The sequence below is a fragment of the Oncorhynchus mykiss genome, chromosome 10 (genome assembly GCF_057628025.1).
Source record: "Oncorhynchus mykiss isolate SJ-2025 chromosome 10, ASM5762802v1, whole genome shotgun sequence".
In the NCBI taxonomy this organism is placed as follows: domain Eukaryota; kingdom Metazoa; phylum Chordata; class Actinopteri; order Salmoniformes; family Salmonidae; genus Oncorhynchus; species Oncorhynchus mykiss.
The window spans coordinates 84,319,332-84,340,911 of NC_143031.1; the positions used below are offsets into that span (position 1 = coordinate 84,319,332).

The 21,580-nt window shown below is 37.6% G+C and overlaps 1 protein-coding gene across 2 annotated transcripts in view; it reads right to left on the minus strand.

The window, feature by feature from the left end:
- Positions 1 to 8,126: 8,126 nt before the first annotated feature.
- LOC118936802 (serine protease HTRA3-like) overlaps positions 8,127 to 21,580 on the minus strand; it is a 29,169-nt gene continuing 15,715 nt past the window's right edge. The window contains exons 10-11 of one of the 2 annotated variants that reach the window (XM_090188200.1): positions 9,336 to 9,434; positions 8,127 to 9,012 (exon numbers count right to left, since the gene is read on the minus strand). In XM_090188200.1, coding sequence (XP_090044326.1) covers positions 8,844 to 9,012; positions 9,336 to 9,434 — 268 coding nt within the window. In that variant the 3' untranslated portion in view covers positions 8,127 to 8,843. The remainder of the gene's footprint in view (positions 9,013 to 9,335; positions 9,435 to 21,580) is intronic. The other variant, XM_090188199.1, reaches the window with a different exon arrangement.

Consider the following 21,580-nt stretch of genomic DNA (forward strand, 5'->3'; position numbering starts at 1 on the left):
TGGAGGTAAAGAGGTATGTGACTGTAGGTGGAGGTATGGGACTGTAGGTGGAGGTAAAGAGGTATGTGACTGTAGGTGGAGGTAAAGAGGTATGGGACTGTAGGTGGAGGTATGTGACTGTAGGTGGAGGTATGTGACTGTAGGTGGAGGTATAGAGGTATGTGACTGTAGGTGGAGGTATGTGACTGTAGTTGGAGGTATGTGACTGTAGGTGGAGGTAAAGAGGTATGGGACTGTAGGTGGAGGTATGTGACTGTAGGTGGAGGTATAGAGGAATGGGACTTTAGGTGGAGGTAAAGAGGTATGGGACTGTAGGTGGAGGTATGTGAATGTAGGTGGAGGTAAAGAGGTATGTGACTGTAGGTGGAGGTATGGGACTGTAGGTGGAGGTAAAGAGGTATGTGACTGTAGGTGGAGGTATGGGACTGTAGGTGGAGGTAAAGAGGTATGTGACTGTAGGTGGAGGTAAAGAGGTATGTGACTGTAGTTGGAGGTATGTGACTGTAGGTGGAGGTATGGGACTGTAGGTGGAGGTATAGAGGTATGTGACTGCAGGTGGAGGTAAAGAGGTATGTGACTGTAGGTGGAGGTAAAGAGGTATGTGACTGTAGGTGGAGGTAAAGAGGTATGTGACTGTAGGTGGAGGTATAGAGGTATGTGACTGTAGGCGGAGGTATGTGACTGTAGGTGGAGGTATAGAGGTATGTGACTGTAGGTGGAGGTAAAGAGGTATGTGACTGTAGGTGGAGGTAAAGAGGTATGGGACTGTAGGTGGAGGTAAAGAGGTATGTGACTGTAGGTGGAGGTAAAGAGGTATGTGACTGTAGGTGGAGGTATAGAGGTATGTGACTGTAGGTGGAGGTATAGAGGTATGTGACTGTAGGTGGAGGTAAAGAGGTATGGGACTGTAGGTGGAGGTAAAGAGGTATGTGACTGTAGGTGGAGGTAAAGAGGTATGTGACTGTAGGTGGAGGTATAGAGGTATGTGACTGTAGGCGGAGGTATAGAGGTATGTGACTGTAGGTGGAGGTATAGAGGTATGTGACTGTAGGTGGAGGTATGTGACTGTAGGTGGAGGTATGTGACTGTAGGTGGAGGTATGTGACTGTAGGTGGAGGTATGTGACTGTAGGTGGAGGTATAGAGGTATGTGACTGTAGGTGGAGGTATGTGACTGTAGGTGGAGGTATGTGACTGTAGGTGGAGGTATGTGACTGTGGGTGGAGGTAAAGAGGTATGTGACTGTAGGTGGAGGTATGTGACTGTAGGTGGAGGTATAGAGGTATGTGACTGTAGGTGGAGGTATGTGACTGTAGGTGGAGGTATAGAGGTATGTGACTGTAGGTGGAGGTATGTGACTGTAGGTGGAGGTATAGAGGTATGTGACTGTAGGTGGAGGTATAGAGGTATGTGACTGTAGGTGGAGGTATGTGACTGTAGGTGGAGGTAAAGAGGTATGTGACTGTAGGTGGAGGTATAGAGGTATGTGACTGTAGGCGGAGGTATAGAGGTATGTGACTGTAGGTGGAGGTATAGAGGTATGTGACTGTAGGTGGAGGTATGTGACTGTAGGTGGAGGTATGTGACTGTAGGTGGAGGTATAGAGGTATGTGACTGTAGGTGGAGGTATGTGACTGTAGGTGGAGGTATGTGACTGTAGGTGGAGGTATGTGACTGTAGGTGGAGGTAAAGAGGTATGTGACTGTAGGTGGAGGTATGTGACTGTAGGTGGAGGTATAGAGGTATGTGACTGTAGGTGGAGGTATGTGACTGTAGGTGGAGGTATAGAGGTATGTGACTGTAGGTGGAGGTATGTGACTGTAGGTGGAGGTAAAGAGGTATGTGACTGTAGGTGGAGGTAGAGAGGTATGGGACTGTAAGTGGAGGTAAAGAGGTATGGGACTGTAGGTGGAGGTAAAGAGGTATGTGACTGTAGGTGGAGGTAGAGAGGTATGGGACTGTAAGTGGAGGTAAAGAGGTATGTGACTGTAGGTGGAGGTATAGAGGTATGGGACTGTAGGTGGAGGTAAAGAGGTATGGGACTGTAGGTGGAGGTAAAGAGGTATGTGACTGTAGGTGGAGGTAAAGAGGTATGTGACTGTAGGTGGAGGTAAAGAGGTATGGGACTGTAGGTGGAGGTAAAGAGGTATGTGACTGTAGGCGGAGGTATGTGACTGTAGGTGGAGGTAAAGAGGTATGTGACTGTAGGTGGAGGTATAGAGGTATGGGACTGTAGGTGGAGGTATGTGACTGTAGGCGGAGGTATGTGACTGTAGGTGGAGGTAAAGAGGTATGTGACTGTAGGTGGAGGTATGTGACTGTAGGTGGAGGTAAAGAGGTATGTGACTGTAGGTGGAGGTAAAGAGGTATGGGACTGTAGGTGGAGGTATGGGACTGTAGGTGGAGGTATAGAGGTATGTAACTGTAGGTGGAGGTAAAGAGGTATGTGACTGTAGGTGGAGGTAAAGAGGTATGGGACTGTAGGTGGAGGTATGTGACTGTAGGCGGAGGTATGTGACTGTAGGTGGAGGTAAAGAGGTATGTGACCACTCTAACCCCCCTACACTCTAACCCTCTACTCTCTAACCCTCTGCACTCTAACCCTCTGCACTCTAACCCTCTGCACTCTAACCCTCTGCACTCTAACCCTCTGCACTCTAACCCTCTACACTCTAACCCTCTGCACTCTAACCCTCTACACTCTAACCCTCTGCACTCTAACCCTCTGCACTCTAACCCTCTACACTCTAACCCTCTACACTCTAACCCTCTACACTCTAACCCTCTACACTCTAACCCTCTACACTCTAACCCTCGACACTCTAACCCTCTACATCTTATGAACACTTATTAAGGTAATGAGTCAGATTACAACTGTTGTCATAAACAGACATTTGAGGACTGAAACCCAGCTGCCACGTCAGGAGGCCGGTCCACAGATATGGTAAACACTCCCACCTAGTGGCCAGCGCTGGAACTACAGGCTGCATTTAATTTGACAGCGACACTTCTCCGGTTTGACCGATAGATGGCGCCACACTCGTCGTTTTGTAAATTGGAAAATCTCAATTTCGTTTCCTCGCATTCTCTCTCTTAGCCGCCATCTCAAAACCCATTGGAGTAGAAGATCAGAGGTGATGAACAGAGGGCTCCCAAGTGGGGCAGGGGGTCCAAAGGCACTGCATCTCAGCGAAAAGAGGCGTCACTACAGTCCCTGGTTCGATTCTAGGCTGTATCATTTGCGGCTGTGATCCGGCTGAGTCCCACAGGGTGGTGATGCACAATTGGCCCAGCGTTGTCCGGGGGTAGGCTGTCATTGTAAACAAGAATTTGTTCTTAACTGACTTGCCTAGGTTCCATTATTACATTAAAATACTGTGATCTTCTTATTCAGGGGTTTTGAAAATGGAAGCGAAGAAGAGACGTTGCAAAGAAACAAGGAACTGCAATTGAGATGAAGAACTTCTTTCTTTTTTTAACTACTTTTGATCAAATTAGATTTTAGATTTTCAGATTTTTTTGGGGGCGGCAGGGTAGCCTAGTGGTTAGAGCGTTGGACTAGTAACCGGAAGGTTGCGAGTTCAAACCCCCGAGCTGACAAGGTACAAATCTGTCGTTCTGCCCCTGAACAGGCAGTTAACCCCACTGTTCCCAGGCCGTCATTGAAAATAAGAATTTGTTCTTAACTGACTTGCCTGGTTAAATAAAGGTAAAATAAAAATAAAAATACATTTTCAGGTAGATGTTCAGTTGGTGAGAGATTCACCACAGTGAGATCAGGATTTCAAATCCAATAAAACTGTATCAACCTATTCATCTACAAGAGATATTTTTTAAACACGTTCCAAGACATAGAGACAGGGTGTCTCTTCATGAGGCGGTTAGACCCACCACCCTAGAGGAGACTAGAGTACACACACACGAACACTAGAGTCACCTGGTGTAGTGCTATGAGAATATGTCTTGGCAAGAAAATCACAGACACTAAAACGATATGGTCAGCGGGACACACACACAGACACACAGAGGTCAGTAGAGGTTGCTGAGGGGAGGACGGCTCATAATAATGGCTGGAACGGAGCGAATGGAATGGCATCAAACACCTTGAAACCATGTGTTGGCTCCACTCATTCCTCTCCAGCAGTTACCACGAGCCCTCCACAAGTAAGTAAGTAAGTAAGTCTCTCTCTCTCTCTCTCTCTCTCTCTCTTCTCCTCTCCTCTCCTCTCCTCTCCTCTCCTCTCCTCTCCTCTCCTCTCCTCTCCTCTCCTCTCCTCTCCTCTCCTCTCCTCTCCTCTCCTCTCCTCTCCTCTCCTCTCCTCTCCTCTCCTCTCCTCTCCTCTCCTCTCCTCTCTATCTATCTATAGTTCAGTTGTGTACCCAGGGTCCGGTCTGGTGTCTGGTGGCGATGTTGAACAGTTCAACAGGGGCAAAGGGACAGTCTCAAGATCAGGAGCGGTGTGTGTGTGTGTGCGTGCGTGCGTGCGTGTGTGTGTTTTAAGACTTCAGTGCAAAGTCTTTGGTTTGTTTAGCTTGAGAAAAGCCAAGAAAAATAGAGGAGTGTGTGTGTGTGAGAGAGAGAGATACAGAGAGAGAGAGAGAGAGGAGAGACAGAGAGGGAGAGAGAGAGAGAGAGAGAGGTGTAAACTCAGATGTGCAGATGTGCAACAGCTGTTGGTCCACTAAACAAGTCTCTTGCTGGTTCACAGTTGAACTAAAGGGCATGTACAACTGAACTAAAAGGTTGCTTCCACTTTCAGAAAGTGGAAGCAACATCAGAACAAGTTTCCCCTCTCAAAGTCACACTGTTTTTAACAGTAAAACAAAATTGGATGTTTAAAGTCTACTTAAAACCACAACAGGATACCACTTTTGATGTCTGGGAAAAATCTACAAAACATGTAGACACCTTTTAGTAGTAGTTCTAGATGCCCTTTAGTTCAACTGTGCACCAGCAAGAGACTTGTTTGGTTATTTCTCTCACTCTCTGTGTAGCCAGTCCTCTGTACAGTGTAGTGATGTAGTTAACCCTCTGTGTGTAGCCCACAGTCCACCAGTAGCTAGGTTTCCATTCAGTCCACCAGTAGCTAGGTTTCCATTCAGTCCACCAGTAGCTAGGTTTCCATTCAGTCCACTAGTAGTCTATTCAGTCCACCAGTAGCTAGGTTTCCATTCAGTCCACCAGTAGTCCATTCAGTCCACCAGTAGCTGGTTTCCATTCAGTCCACCAGTAGCTAGGTTTCCATTCAGTCCACCAGTAGCTAGGTTTCCATTCAGTCCACCAGTAGCTAGGTTTCCATTCAGTCCACTAGTAGTCTATTCAGTCCACCAGTAGCTAGGTTTCCATTCAGTCCACCAGTAGCTAGGTTTCCATTCAGTCCACCAGTAGTCCATTCAGTCCACCAGTAGCTGGTTTCCATTCAGTCCACCAGTAGCTAGGTTTCCATTCAGTCCACCAGTAGCTAGGTTTCCATTCAGTCCACCAGTAGCTAGGTTTCCATTCAGTCCACTAGTAGTCTATTCAGTCCACCAGTAGCTAGGTTTCCATTCAGTCCACCAGTAGCTAGGTTTCCATTCAGTCCACCAGTAGCTAGGTTTCCATTCAGTCCACCAGTAGCTAGGTTTCCATTCAGTCCACCAGTAGCTAGGTTTCCATTCAGTCCACCAGTAGCTAGGTTTCCATTCAGTCCACCAGTAGCTAGGTTTCCATTCAGTCCACCAGTAGCTAGGTTTCCATTCAGTCCACCAGTAGCTAGGTTTCCATTCAGTCCACCAGTAGCTAGGTTTCTATTCAGTCCACCAGTAGCTAGGTTTCCATTCAGTCCACCAGTAGCTAGGTTTCTATTCAGTCCACCAGTAAATAGGTTTCCATTCAGTCCACCAGTAGCTAGGTTTCCATTCAGTCCACCAGTAGCTGGGTTTTAATTCAGTCCACCAGTAGTCCATTCAGTCCACCAGTAGCTGGTTTCCATTCAGTCCACCAGTAGCTAGGTTTCCATTCAGTCCACCAGTAGCTAGGTTTCCATTCAGTCCACCAGTAGCTAGGTTTCCGTTCAGTCCGCCAGTATCTAGGTTTCCATTCAGTCCGCCAGTAGCTAGGTTTCCATTCAGTCCACCAGTAGCTGGGTTTCCATTCAGTCCACCAGTAGCTGGGTTTCCATTCAGTCCACCAGTAGCTAGGTTTCCATTCAGTCCACCAGTAGCTAGTTTTCCATTCAGTCCACCAGTAGCTAGGTTTCCATTCAGTCCACCAGTAGCTAGGTTTCCATTCAGTCCACCAGTAGCTAGGTTTCCATTCAGTCCAATAGTATCTAGGTTTCCATTCAGTCCACCAGTAGCTAGGTTTCCATTCAGTCCACCAGTAGCTAGGTTTCCATTCAGTCCACCAGTAGCTAGGTTTCCATTCAGTCCACCAGTAGCTAGGTTTCTATTCAGTCCACCAGTATCTAGGATTCCATTCAGTCCACCAGTAGCTGGGTTTCCATTCAGTCCACCAGTAGCTGGGTTTCCATTCAGTCCACCAGTATCTAGGTTTCCATTCAGTCCACCAGTAGCTAGGTTTCCATTCAGTCCACCAGTAGCTAGGTTTCCATTCAGTCCACCAGTAGCTGGGTTTCCATTCAGTCCACCAGTAGTCTATTCAGTCCACCAGTAGCTGGGTTTCCATTCAGTCCACCAGTATCTAGGTTTCCATTCAGTCCACCAGTAGTTAGGTTTCCATTCAGTCCACCAGTAGCTAGGTTTCCATTCAGTCCACCAGTAGCTAGGTTTCCATTCAGTCCACCAGTAGCTAGGTTTCCATTCAGTCCACCAGTTGCTAGGTTTCCATTCAGTCCACCAGTAGTCCATTCAGTCCACCAGTAGCTAGGTTTCCATTCAGTCCACCAGTTGCGAGGTTTCCATTCAGTCCACCAGTAGTCCATTCAGTCCACCATTCAGTCCACCAGTAGCTGGGTTTCCATTCAGTCCACCAGTAGCTGGGTTTCCATTCAGTCCACCAGTAGCTAGGTTTCCATTCAGTCCACCAGTAGCTAGGTTTCCATTCAGTCCACCAGTAGCTAGGTTTCTATTCAGTCCACCAGTAGCTAGGTTTCCATTCAGTCCACCAGTAGCTAGTTTTCCATTCAGTCCACCAGTAGCTAGGTTTCCATTCAGTCCACCAGTATCTAGGTTTCCATTCAGTCCACCAGTAGTTAGGTTTCCATTCAGTCCACCAGTAGCTAGGTTTCCATTCAGTCCACCAGTAGCTAGGTTTCTATTCAGTCCACCAGTAGCTGGGTTTCCATTCAGTCCACCAGTAGCTAGGTTTGTGGATAAACGGCTGTGTGTCATGACATAGTGCACATTATTTATGTAAATATCACAATGTAGGAATAAATCCGTCACTAGATTTTGAAATATGAACTTTATTTACTTATGTTTATATGAACATTCATATAGCATAAAACGGCATAGCAACCGCCTAGCAACCAGGCTCAACTATGAGGTTTAAGGGCAGAAGGGTCCTTAAAAAACACATCCTCCTCCTCTATCTCCATCTCTCTCTGAAAGTATCCATGTCTGGCGTTTATAGTGAATTACTCCCAAATGGCACCCTAAACCCTACATAGTGCACTACTTTAGACCAGAGCCCTATTCCCTACATAGTGCACTACTTTAGACCAGAGCCCTATTCCCTATATAGTGCACTATTTTAGACCAGGGCCCTATTCCCTATATAGTGCACTATTTTAGACCAGAGCCCTATTCCCTATATAGTGCACTACTTTAGACCAGGGCCCTATTCCCTATGTAGTGCACTACTTTAGACCAGAGCCCTATGGGAGAGTCCTATGGGTCCTGGTCCAAAGTAGTGCACTACATAAGGAATAGGGAACTAGTTCACTATGTAGCATCCTAGTCCAAAGTAGTGCACCACATAAGGAATAGGGAACTAGTTCACTATGTAGGGTCCTGGTCCAAAGTAGTGCACTACATAAGGAATACATTTGGATATACATATATCAGAAATGGCCTAGCAACCGCCTAGCAACCGCCTAGCAACCAGGCTAAACAATGAAGTTGTTAGGCAACCAATGGGCTCTAGTGCCCTGGTTACAAGCACTATAGGTAGGGGACATAGTGTCCACTATAGGTAGGGAACATAGTGTCCACTATAGGTAGGGAACATAGTGTCCACTATAGGTAGGGATTATAGTGTCCACTACAGGTAGGGAACATAGTGTCCACTATAGGTAGGGAACATAGTGTCCACTATAGGTAGGGAACATAGTGTCCACTATAGGTAGGGAACATAGTGTCCACTATAGGTAGGGAACATAGTGTCCACTATAGGTAGGGCATATGGTGTCCACTATAGGTAGGGAACATAGTGTCCACTATAGGTAGGGAATATGGTGTCCACTACAGGTAGGGAACATAGTGTCCACTATAGGTAGGGAACATAGTGTCCACTATAGGTAGGGAACATAGTGTCCACTATAGGTAGGGCATATGGTGCCCACATTTTGGGAAGCAGGCAGCACATCTGTAGTGAGTCCAGCCCAGTCACCACAGAGAAAACAGTCAAAACACATAACAACATTAAAACAGGGTCGTTCTGAATTCCAACTGAAGGCAGGTCAATTCACGTCCTAAATTCCAATTGCAAAAAGGCCATATATTTTCAACGACTTCCCAATAAACTGAAAAGTAAAAGCGATTTATTTAGTTTAAATCGAAATCACTTCCTGAATTGACTTTGACTACCTTTTTAATTGGAATTGACCCCCCCCCCCCCCGCCGAACTCTGCAAAAAACAAAAACAACTCTAACTCCATTTCCCTGGTCCATGACTCCGCCTCCTCACTGCATGACGACGTGGGGCTCTATGTGGAAAAGCAGCTCGTCGTCGCCGCGACGAACCTCCAGGAGGAGGGGCCCGTCGCCTAGCAACGCCCCCTGCAGCTCGTCGGTGGTCCTGAGTGGGCGGCCGTTCAGCTTGAGGATCACGTCACCGGCCTCTATCCCGCCCCTTTTGTAGAAAAAAAAACGAGAGGTTCTCATTGGTCGTCGGTTCCTAAAGAAGGCTTCTTCCACATTGGTACAGTGATGGATCAACCTTGCCCTTTGATAGGCTAGCTAGCTAAACTACGTTTTTGATATAACAGATAAACCTATTGCATTAATCCATTTCTCCTTTCTCTCCAATCAGGGCCTTTGAGGTGTGTCACTGTGTGTGTGCGTCCGTGTGTGTGTGTCCGTGTGTGTGTGTGTCACTGTGTGTTTGTGCTGCATCTTTGCATATGTTTGTGTGTGTGTGTGTGTGTGTGTGTGTGTGTGTGTGAAAACACCTACCTGTGCGCGGGGGACTCAGGTATAACCTGATGGACCAACACTCCACTGGTGACATCATCAGGGAAGTCAGGATTCTGCCTCTTCATCTCCTCTACCAGACTACAGTATAAATACACATTAATTAGATTAAAGACCTCCTCTACCAGACTACAGTATAAATACACATTAATTAGATTACTCCTCTACCAGACTACAGTATAAATACACATTAATTAGATTACTCCTCTACCAGACTACAGTATAAATACACATTAATTAGATTACTCCTCTACCAGACTACAGTATAAATACACATTAATTAGATTACTCCTCTACCAGACTACAGTATAAATACACATTAATTAGATTACTCCTCTACCAGACTACAGTATAAATACACATTAATTAGATTACTCCTCTACCAGACTACAGTATAAATACACATTAATTAGATTACTCCTCTACCAGACTACAGTATAAATACACATTAATTAGATTACTCCTCTACCAGACTACAGTATAAATACACATTAATTAGATTACTCCTCTACCAGACTACAGTATAAATACACATTAATTAGATTACTCCTCTACCAGACTACAGTATAAATACACATTAATTAGATTACTCCTCTACCAGACTACAGTATAAATACACATTAATTAGATTACTCCTCTACCAGACTACAGTATAAATACACATTAATTAGATTACTCCTCTACCAGACTACAGTATAAATACACATTAATTAGATTACTCCTCTACCAGACTACAGTATAAATACACATTAATTAGATTACTCCTCTACCAGACTACAGTATAAATACACATTAATTAGATTACTCCTCTACCAGACTACAGTATAAATACACATTAATTAGATTACTCCTCTACCAGACTACAGTATAAATACACATTAATTAGATTACTCCTCTACCAGACTACAGTATAAATACACATTAATTAGATTACTCCTCTACCAGACTACAGTATAAATACACATTAATTAGATTACTCCTCTACCAGACTACAGTATAAATACACATTAATTAGATTACTCCTCTACCAGACTACAGTATAAATACACATTCATTAGATTACTCCTCTACCAGACTACAGTATAAATACACATTAATTAGATTACTCCTCTACCAGACTACAGTATAAATACACATTAATTAGATTACTCCTCTACCAGACTACAGTATAAATACACATTAATTAGATTACTCCTCTACCAGACTACAGTATAAATAAACATTAATTAGATTACTCCTCTACCAGACTACAGTATAAATACACATTAATTAGATTACTCCTCTACCAGACTACAGTATAAATACACATTAATTAGATTACTCCTCTACCAGACTACAGTATAAATACACATTAATTAGATTAAAGACCTCCTCTACCAGACTACAGTATAAATACACATTAATTAGATTACTCCTCTACCAGACTACAGTATAAATAAACATTAATTAGATTACTCCTCTACCAGACTACAGTATAAATAAACATTAATTAGATTACTCCTCTACCAGACTACAGTATAAATACACATTAATTAGATTACTCCTCTACCAGACTACAGTATAAATACACATTAATTAGATTACTCCTCTACCAGACTACAGTATAAATACACATTAATTAGATTACTCCTCTACCAGACTACAGTATAAATACACATTAATTAGATTACTCCTCTACCAGACTACAGTATAAATACACATTAATTAGATTACTCCTCTACCAGACTACAGTATAAATACACATTAATTAGATTACTCCTCTACCAGACTACAGTATAAATACACATTAATTAGATTACTCCTCTACCAGACTACAGTATAAATACACATTAATTAGATTACTCCTCTACCAGACTACAGTATAAATACACATTAATTAGATTACTCCTCTACCAGACTACAGTATAAATACACATTAATTAGATTACTCCTCTACCAGACTACAGTATAAATAAACATTAATTAGATTGCTCCTCTACCAGACTACAGTATAAATACACATTAATTAGATTGAAGACATCCTCTACCAGACTACAGTATAAATACACATTAATTAGATTACTCCTCTACCAGACTACATTATAAATACACATTAATTAGATTAAAGACCTCCTCTACCAGACTACAGTATAAATACACATTAATTAGATTACTCCTCTACCAGACTACAGTATAAATACACATTAATTAGATTACTCCTCTACCAGACTACAGTATAAATAAACATTAATTAGATTACTCCTCTACCAGACTACAGTATAAATAAACATTAATTAGATTACTCCTCTACCAGACTACAGTATAAATACACATTAATTAGATTACTCCTCTACCAGACTACAGTATAAATACACATTAATTAGATTACTCCTCTACCAGACTAGAGTATAAATACACATTAACTAGATTACTCCTCTACCAGACTACAGTATAAATACACATTAATTAGATTACTCCTCTACCAGACTACAGTATAAATACACATTAATTAGATTACTCCTCTACCAGACTACAGTATAAATACACATTAATTAGATTACTCCTCTACCAGACTACAGTATAAATACACATTAATTAGATTACTCCTCTACCAGACTACAGTATAAATACACATTAATTAGATTACTCCTCTACCAGACTACAGTATAAATACACATTAATTAGATTACTCCTCTACCAGACTACAGTATAAATACACATTAATTAGATTACTCCTCTACCAGACTACAGTATAAATACACATTAATTAGATTACTCCTCTACCAGACTACAGTATAAATACACATTAATTAGATTACTCCTCTACCAGACTACAGTATAAATACACATTAATTAGATTACTCCTCTACCAGACTACAGTATAAATACACATTAATTAGATTACTCCTCTACCAGACTACAGTATAAATACACATTAATTAGATTAAAGACCTCCTCTACCAGACTACAGTATAAATACACATTAATTAGATTACTCCTCTACCAGACTACAGTATAAATAAACATTAATTAGATTACTCCTCTACCAGACTACAGTATAAATACACATTAATTAGATTACTCCTCTACCAGACTACAGTATAAATACACATTAATTAGATTACTCCTCTACCAGACTACAGTATAAATACACATTAATTAGATTACTCCTCTACCAGACTACAGTATAAATACACATTAATTAGATTACTCCTCTACCAGACTACAGTATAAATACACATTAATTAGGTTACTCCTCTACCAGACTACAGTATAAATACACATTAATTAGATTACTCCTCTACCAGACTACAGTATAAATACACATTAATTAGATTACTCCTCTACCAGACTACAGTATAAATACACATTAATTAGATTACTCCTCTACCAGACTACAGTATAAATACACATTAATTAGATTACTCCTCTACCAGACTACAGTATAAATACACATTAATTAGATTACTCCTCTACCAGACTACAGTATAAATACACATTAATTAGATTACTCCTCTACCAGACTACAGTATAAATACACATTAATTAGATTACTCCTCTACCAGACTACAGTATAAATACACATTAATTAGATTACTCCTCTACCAGACTACAGTATAAATACACATTAATTAGATTACTCCTCTACCAGACTACAGTATAAATACACATTAATTAGATTACTCCTCTACCAGACTACAGTATAAATACACATTAATTAGATTACTCCTCTACCAGACTACAGTATAAATACACATTAATTAGATTACTCCTCTACCAGACTACAGTATAAATACACATTAATTAGATTACTCCTCTACCAGACTACAGTATAAATACACATTAATTAGATTACTCCTCTACCAGACTACAGTATAAATACACATTAATTAGATTACTCCTCTACCAGACTACAGTATAAATACACATTAATTAGATTACTCCTCTACCAGACTACAGTATAAATACACATTAATTAGATTACTCCTCTACCAGACTACAGTATAAATACACATTAATTAGATTACTCCTCTACCAGACTACAGTATAAATACACATTAATTAGATTACTCCTCTACCAGACTACAGTATAAATACACATGAATTAGATTACTCCTCTACCAGACTACAGTATAAATACACATTAATTAGATTACTCCTCTACCAGACTACAGTATAAATACACATTCATTAGATTACTCCTCTACCAGACTACAGTATAAATACACATTAATTAGATTACTCCTCTACCAGACTACAGTATAAATACACATTAATTAGATTACTCCTCTACCAGACTACAGTATAAATACACATTAATTAGATTACTCCTCTACCAGACTACAGTATAAATAAACATTAATTAGATTACTCCTCTACCAGACTACAGTATAAATACACATTAATTAGATTACTCCTCTACCAGACTACAGTATAAATACACATTAATTAGATTACTCCTCTACCAGACTACAGTATAAATACACATTAATTAGATTAAAGACCTCCTCTACCAGACTACAGTATAAATACACATTAATTAGATTACTCCTCTACCAGACTACAGTATAAATAAACATTAATTAGATTACTCCTCTACCAGACTACAGTATAAATAAACATTAATTAGATTACTCCTCTACCAGACTACAGTATAAATACACATTAATTAGATTACTCCTCTACCAGACTACAGTATAAATACACATTAATTAGATTACTCCTCTACCAGACTACAGTATAAATACACATTAATTAGATTACTCCTCTACCAGACTACAGTATAAATACACATTAATTAGATTACTCCTCTACCAGACTACAGTATAAATACACATTAATTAGATTACTCCTCTACCAGACTACAGTATAAATACACATTAATTAGATTACTCCTCTACCAGACTACAGTATAAATACACATTAATTAGATTACTCCTCTACCAGACTACAGTATAAATACACATTAATTAGATTACTCCTCTACCAGACTACAGTATAAATACACATTAATTAGATTACTCCTCTACCAGACTACAGTATAAATACACATTAATTAGATTACTCCTCTACCAGACTACAGTATAAATAAACATTAATTAGATTGCTCCTCTACCAGACTACAGTATAAATACACATTAATTAGATTGAAGACATCCTCTACCAGACTACAGTATAAATACACATTAATTAGATTACTCCTCTACCAGACTACATTATAAATACACATTAATTAGATTAAAGACCTCCTCTACCAGACTACAGTATAAATACACATTAATTAGATTACTCCTCTACCAGACTACAGTATAAATACACATTAATTAGATTACTCCTCTACCAGACTACAGTATAAATAAACATTAATTAGATTACTCCTCTACCAGACTACAGTATAAATAAACATTAATTAGATTACTCCTCTACCAGACTACAGTATAAATACACATTAATTAGATTACTCCTCTACCAGACTACAGTATAAATACACATTAATTAGATTACTCCTCTACCAGACTACAGTATAAATACACATTAATTAGATTACTCCTCTACCAGACTACAGTATAAATACACATTAATTAGATTACTCCTCTACCAGACTACAGTATAAATACACATTAATTAGATTACTCCTCTACCAGACTACAGTATAAATACACATTAATTAGATTACTCCTCTACCAGACTACAGTATAAATACACATTAATTAGATTACTCCTCTACCAGACTACAGTATAAATACACATTAATTAGATTACTCCTCTACCAGACTACAGTATAAATACACATTAATTAGATTACTCCTCTACCAGACTACAGTATAAATACACATTAATTAGATTACTCCTCTACCAGACTACAGTATAAATACACATTAATTAGATTACTCCTCTACCAGACTACAGTATAAATACACATTAATTAGATTACTCCTCTACCAGACTACAGTATAAATACACATTAATTAGATTACTCCTCTACCAGACTACAGTATAAATACACATTAATTAGATTACTCCTCTACCAGACTACAGTATAAATACACATTAATTAGATTAAAGACCTCCTCTACCAGACTACAGTATAAATACACATTAATTAGATTACTCCTCTACCAGACTACAGTATAAATAAACATTAATTAGATTACTCCTCTACCAGACTACAGTATAAATACACATTAATTAGATTACTCCTCTACCAGACTACAGTATAAATACACATTAATTAGATTACTCCTCTACCAGACTACAGTATAAATACACATTAATTAGATTACTCCTCTACCAGACTACAGTATAAATACACATTAATTAGATTACTCCTCTACCAGACTACAGTATAAATACACATTAATTAGGTTACTCCTCTACCAGACTACAGTATAAATACACATTAATTAGATTACTCCTCTACCAGACTACAGTATAAATACACATTAATTAGATTACTCCTCTACCAGACTACAGTATAAATACACATTAATTAGATTACTCCTCTACCAGACTACAGTATAAATACACATTAATTAGATTACTCCTCTACCAGACTACAGTATAAATACACATTAATTAGATTACTCCTCTACCAGACTACAGTATAAATACACATTAATTAGATTGAAGACCTCCTCTACCAGACTACAGTATAAATACACATTAATTAGATTACTCCTCTACCAGACTACAGTATAAATATACATTAATTAGATTGAAGACCTCCTCTACCAGACTACAGTATAAATATACATTAATTAGATTACCCCTCTACCAGACTACAGTATAAATACACATTAATTAGATTACTCCTCTACCAGACTACAGTATAAATACACATTAATTAGATTACTCCTCTACCAGACTACAGTATAAATACACATTAATTAGATTACTCCTCTACCAGACTACAGTATAAATACACATTAATTAGATTACTCCTCTACCAGACTACAGTATAAATACACATTAATTAGATTACTCCTCTACCAGACTACAGTATAAATACACATTAATTAGATTACTCCTCTACCAGACTACAGTATAAATACACATTAATTAGATTACTCCTCTACCAGACTACAGTATAAATAAACATTAATTAGATTACTCCTCTACCAGACTACAGTATAAATACACATTAATTAGATTACTCCTCTACCAGACTACAGTATAAATACACATTAATTAGATTACTCCTCTACCAGACTACAGTATAAATACACATTAATTAGATTAAAGACCTCCTCTACCAGACTACAGTATAAATACACATTAATTAGATTACTCCTCTACCAGACTACAGTATAAATACACATTAATTAGATTACTCCTCTACCAGACTACAGTATAAATACACATTAATTAGATTACTCCTCTACCAGACTACAGTATAAATACACATTAATTAGATTACTCCTCTACCAGACTACAGTATAAATACACATTAATTAGATTACTCCTCTACCAGACTACAGTATAAATACACATTAATTAGATTACTCCTCTACCAGACTACAGTATAAATACACATTAATTAGATTACTCCTCTACCAGACTACAGTATAAATACACATTAATTAGATTACTCCTCTACCAGACTACAGTATAAATACACATTAATTAGATTACTCCTCTACCAGACTACAGTATAAATACACATTAATTAGATTACTCCTCTACCAGACTACAGTATAAATACACATTAATTAGATTACTCCTCTACCAGACTACAGTATAAATACACATTAATTAGATTACTCCTCTACCAGACTACAGTATAAATACACATTAATTAGATTGAAGACCTCCTCTACCAGACTACAGTATAAATACACATTAATTAGATTACTCCTCTACCAGACTACAGTATAAATACACATTAATTAGATTACCCCTCTACCAGACTACAGTATAAATACACATTAATTAGATTACTCCTCTACCAGACTACAGTATAAATACACATTAATTAGATTACTCCTCTACCAGACTACAGTATAAATACACATTAATTAGATTAAAGACCTCCTCTACCAGACTACAGTATAAATACACATTAATTAGATTACTCCTCTACCAGACTACAGTATAAATATACATTAATTAGATTAAAGACCTCCTCTACCAGACTACAGTATAAATACACATTAATTAGATTACTCCTCTACCAGACTACAGTATAAATACACATTAATTAGATTACTCCTCTACCAGACTACAGTATAAATACACATTAATTAGATTACTCCTCTACCAGACTACAGTATAAATACACATTAATTAGATTACTCCTCTACCAGACTACAGTATAAATACACATTAATTAGATTACTCCTCTACCAGACTACAGTATAAATACACATTAATTAGATTACTCCTCTACCAGACTACAGTATAAATACACATTAATTAGATTACTCCTCTACCAGACTACAGTATAAATACACATTAATTAGATTACTCCTCTACCAGACTACAGTATAAATACACATTAATTAGATTACTCCTCTACCAGACTACAGTATAAATACACATTAATTAGATTACTCCTCTACCAGACTACAGTATAAATACACATTAATTAGATTGAAGACCTCCTCTACCAGACTACAGTATAAATACACATTAATTAGATTACTCCTCTACCAGACTACAGTATAAATACACATTAATTAGATTACTCCTCTACCAGACTACAGTATAAATACACATTAATTAGATTACTCCTCTACCAGACTACAGTATAAATACACATTAATTAGATTACTCCTCTACCAGACTACAGTATAAATACACATTAATTAGATTACTCCTCTACCAGACTACAGTATAAATACACATTAATTAGATTACTCCTCTACCAGACTACAGTATAAATACACATTAATTAGATTACTACTCTACCAGACTACAGTATAAATACACATTAATTAGATTACTCCTCTAGCAGACTACAGTATAAATACACATTAATTAGATTACTCCTCTACCAGACTACAGTATAAATACACATTAATTAGATTACTCCTCTACCAGACTACAGTATAAATACACATTAATTAGATTAAAGACCTCCTCTACCAGACTACAGTATAAATACACATTAATTAGATTACTCCTCTACCAGACTACAGTATAAATACACATTAATTAGATTACTCCTCTACCAGACTACAGTATAAATACACATTAATTAGATTAAAGACCTCCTCTACCAGACTACAGTATAAATACACATTAATTAGATTACTCCTCTACCAGACTACAGTATAAATACACATTAATTAGATTACTCCTCTACCAGACTACAGTATAAATACACATTAATTAGATTACTCCTCTACCAGACTACAGTATAAATACACATTAATTAGATTACTCCTCTACCAGACTACAGTATAAATACACATTAATTAGATTACTCCTCTACCAGACTACAGTATAAATACACATTAATTAGATTAAAGACCTCCTCTACCAGACTACAGTATAAATACACATTAATTAGATTACTCCTCTACCAGACTACAGTATAAATACACATTAATTAGATTACTCCTCTACCAGACTACAGTATAAATACACATTAATTAGATTACTCCTCTACCAGACTACAGTATAAATACACATTAATTAGATTACTCCTCTACCAGACTACAGTATAAATACACATTAATTAGATTACTCCTCTACCAGACTACAGTATAAATACACATTAATTAGATTACTCCTCTACCAGACTACAGTATAAATACACATTAATTAGATTAAAGACCTCCTCTACCAGACTACAGTATAAATACACATTAATTAGATTACTCCTCTACCAGACTACAGTATAAATACACATTAATTAGATTGAAGACCTCCTCTACCAGACTACAGTATAAATACACATTAATTAGATTACTCCTCTACCAGACTACAGTATAAATACACATTAATTAGATTACTCCTCTACCAGACTACAGTATAAATACACATTAATTAGATTACTCCTCTACCAGACTACAGTATAAATACACATTAATTAGATTACTCCTCTACCAGACTACAGTATAAATACACATTAATTAGATTACTCCTCTACCAGACTACAGTATAAATACACATTAATTAGATTACTCCTCTACCAGACTACAGTATAAATACACATTAATTAGATTACTCCTCTACCAGACTACAGTATAAATATATATTAATTAGATTACTCCTCTACCAGACTACAGTATAAATACACATTAATTAGATTACTCCTCTACCAGACTACAGTATAAATACACATTAATTAGATTACTCCTCTACCAGACTACAGTATAAATATATATTAATTAGATTACTCCTCTACCAGACTACAGTATAAATACACATTAATTAGATTACTCCTCTACCAGACTACAGTATAAATACACATTAATTAGATTACTCCTCTACCAGACTACAGTATAAATACACATTAATTAGATTAAAGACCTCCTCTACCAGACTACAGTATAAATACACATTAATTAGATTACTCCTCTACCAGACTACAGTATAAATACACATTAATTAGATTACTCCTCTACCAGACTACAGTATAAATACACATTAATTAGATTACTCCTCTACCAGACTACAGTATAAATACACATTAATTAGATTAAAGACCTCCTCTACCAGACTACATTATAAATACACATTAATTAGATTAAAGACCTCCTCTACCAGACTACAGTATAAATACACATTAATTAGATTACTCCTCTACCAGACTACAGTATAAATACACATTAATTAGATTACTCCTCTACCAGACTACAGTATAAATACACATTAATTAGATTAAAGACCTCCTCTACCAGACTACAGTATAAATATACATTAATTAGATTGAAGACCTCCTCTACCAGACTACAGTATAAATACACATTAATTAGATTACTCCTCTACCAGACTACAGTATAAATACACATTAATTAGATTACTCCTCTACCAGACTACAGTATAAATATATATTAATTAGATTACTCCTCTACCAGACTACAGTATAAATACACACTAATTAGATTACTCCTCTACCAGACTACAGTATAAATACACATTAATTAGATTACTCCTCTACCAGACTACAGTATAAATACACATTAATTAGATTACTCCTCTACCAGACTACAGTATAAATACACATTAATTAGATTACTCCTCTACCAGACTACAGTATAAATACACATTAATTAGATTACTCCTCTACCAGACTACAGTATAAATACACATTAATTAGGTTACTCCTCTACCAGACTACAGTATAAATACACATTAATTAGATTACTCCTCTACGAGACTACAGTATAAATACACATTAATTAGATTAAAGACCTCCTCTACCAGACTACAGTATAAATACACATTAATTAGATTACTCCTCTACCAGACTACAGTATAAATACACATTAATTAGATTACTCCTCTACGAGACTACAGTATAAATACACATTAATTAGATTAAAGACCTCCTCTACCAGACTACAGTATAAATACACATTAATTAGATTAAAGACCTCCTCTACCAGACTACAGTATAAATACACATTAATTAGATTACTCCTCTACGAGACTACAGTATAAATACACATTAATTAGATTACTCCTCTACCAGACTACAGTATAAATACACATTAATTAGATTACTCCTCTACGAGACTACAGTATAAATACACATTAATTAGATTACTCCTCTACCAGACTACAGTATAAATACACATTAATTAGATTACTCCTCTACGAGACTACAGTATAAATACACATTAATTAGATTAAAGACCTCCTCTACCAGACTACAGTATAAATACACATTAATTAGATTAAAGACCTCCTCTACCAGACTACAGTATAAATACACATTAATTAGATTACTCCTCTACCAGACTACAGTATAAATACACATTAATTAGATTACTCCTCTACCAGACTACAGTATAAATACACATTAATTAGATTACTCCTCCACCAGACTACAGTATAAATACACATTAATTAGATTAAAGACCTCCTCTACCAGACTACAGTATAAATACACATTAATTAGATTGAAGACCTCCTCTACCAGACTACAGTATAAATACACATTAATTAGATTACTCCTCCACCAGACTACAGTATAAATACACATTAATTAGATTAAAGACCTCCTCTACCAGACTACAGTATAAATACACATTAATTAGATTAAAGACCTCCTCTACCAGACTACAGTATAAATACAC